Below are 1,803 nucleotides of genomic sequence, written 5' to 3'. Positions count from 1 at the left end.
ACGCTCTTCGATGCAATCATCACAGATCGTAAGTTGGTCAATGCCGTTCGTTGCCTAATGACAATGGCTAAAAGATGGTTGCCCCGTACATTGATTTTCTGATCTCCAGTGCTGACTCTTATGATGACACATTCCTCTTAATTAGGAACAGTGAGTGTGACTTGCCTTGGCTTGGCGCTCATTTTTATTTGGCCTGTTTGGCAGTAAGAAAATGTAGAATATCAACACGACTTAGAACCGAGTTTTCAAATTGCTTCACAATTGCGTTTACCAGAGCATTAATCTTGAAGCGGTTGCCCTTACCAACTGCTGCTTCGTAAAAGCTTTTCTTTGTTCTAGCTCTGTGGGCCTGTTGTGTATGTATAGTATCATGCTACGTGATCTGGATAGCGGTGAGGTTCTCATCTCTGCGTTTCACGTTTGCTTTGTATAGCACCGTACGGTATCAGAGAAGCCACCCGCAGAACGGGTTCGCAAAAGGAGTCGGTGAAGTCAGCTGAAAGAAGGTAGGTATGCTGACCTGTCTGTGGTAGAATATAAATGTCTGAATGGAAACTATAATCCTTACCGCATTGTCTCTCAGCAGTTAAAAAAATGGTAGTAAGAATAATGAAAGAAGAAAAGCCCTTTTTTGTTCTGTTTGCGAAACCAGTATGTCACCTCTGAAATCCTCGTGGTTTTCTTCTCCTGCTTATCATTTGGACAATAATTCAGATTCCAAATCCTGTTACTCATCTCTGTGAACCACCATTGCCTTGTGTTGCCTGTTCTCAGAAAGCTCTTCAGTCCCTGCAAGCTGCAAAACCAGCCTAAACTGGAATATCTCTGTTTTATCTTAACACCCCTTGGCCTTCCACTGCTCCATTCTCTCCAGAGATAACACAAGGCTTCTCAGCTGCCCGGCCTTCCTTGTCCTCTGCTTTTCACTCCAAACTGCTCTTCAGGAAGATGCTGTGCAGAATAGCTGTTACCAGCATGCTCCTGATTCTTTGACTTGCGCAAGGGCTGAAGATGCCAGGCTGGAGGGGAGTGTGGGAAGGCAGTGTCCTCATCTCTGGCTTGTCCTAAGTAGTTTTGCAAATCTCAGATAGTGCGATTTTGTGCTTTGGGTTTTTTGTTCAGAGTTGTGGTGTTGGTTTTTTTTTTTATTATTAAAGCGTAGGCTTAACCTGTATTTTAACGTTTACACTTCTAAATTTTTTGTTTAGCACAGAAAACCCCATCTTCGTTTCATCCAATTATCACTTAAGTGACATCTTTTTTGACCTGTTGAAGTTTGCGGCGGAATATCTGGTGATGGGAGGAAGATTAGTTTACTGGCTTCCCACATACCGGCCTGAGTATGTATTCGTGATTTCTGGCACGTAGTACACTGGAACGGCTGCTGCATTCTCCCTGTGCTTTCTCTCTGTGGCAGAGTACAGCTGGAACCTCCACAGTACTGGCTCACACTCAGTATTTTAAAACTTCAGATGAGGGAAGGTAGATTTTGAGGTGAGGTTTGTGGGTGGACATAATTCCTGACTATTACCAAAAAGAAAAAGCGTCTACATGTCCTTGCAAATGTGTTTCCAGTGGGTTGAGGTTTAAACTTAGACAATGAGACTTTTAAGGTGCAGTTAGATTTGTAGGACAGTAGTAGCAATGTTCTTATTAATATGTTTCTACTGGGTAGTTGATAGAAGTGCATGAAAGGTCTTGTGAGAGAGTGTTCTTGGCTTCTTGGGGTTTGGCGCTGCTAATTGAGCTTTGGTCTGAGACATCAGAAGTGCAGTGACCAAGAGATGGCCGTAGAGGCAGGCA

The 1,803-nt window shown here is 43.4% G+C and overlaps 1 protein-coding gene across 1 annotated transcript in view; it reads left to right on the top strand.

The window, feature by feature from the left end:
• The window catches only part of TRMT11 (tRNA methyltransferase 11 homolog (S. cerevisiae)), a gene marked incomplete at its 5' end in the record, with an annotated part of 19,063 nt that overhangs the window by 6,531 nt on the left and 10,729 nt on the right, over window positions 1-1,803 (top strand). The window contains 3 exons of the mRNA XM_010135620.1: window positions 1-28; window positions 434-506; window positions 1,209-1,340. The exon at window positions 1-28 is cut by the window's left edge and continues 1 nt beyond it. Of these exons, the coding sequence (XP_010133922.1) occupies window positions 1-28; window positions 434-506; window positions 1,209-1,340 (233 nt within the window). The remainder of the gene's footprint in view (window positions 29-433; window positions 507-1,208; window positions 1,341-1,803) is intronic.

Source organism: Buceros rhinoceros, unplaced genomic scaffold (genome assembly GCF_000710305.1).
Source record: "Buceros rhinoceros silvestris isolate BGI_N320 unplaced genomic scaffold, ASM71030v1 scaffold40970, whole genome shotgun sequence".
NCBI lineage: Eukaryota > Metazoa > Chordata > Aves > Bucerotiformes > Bucerotidae > Buceros > Buceros rhinoceros.
This window is presented reverse-complemented; position numbering and strand designations above follow the sequence as displayed.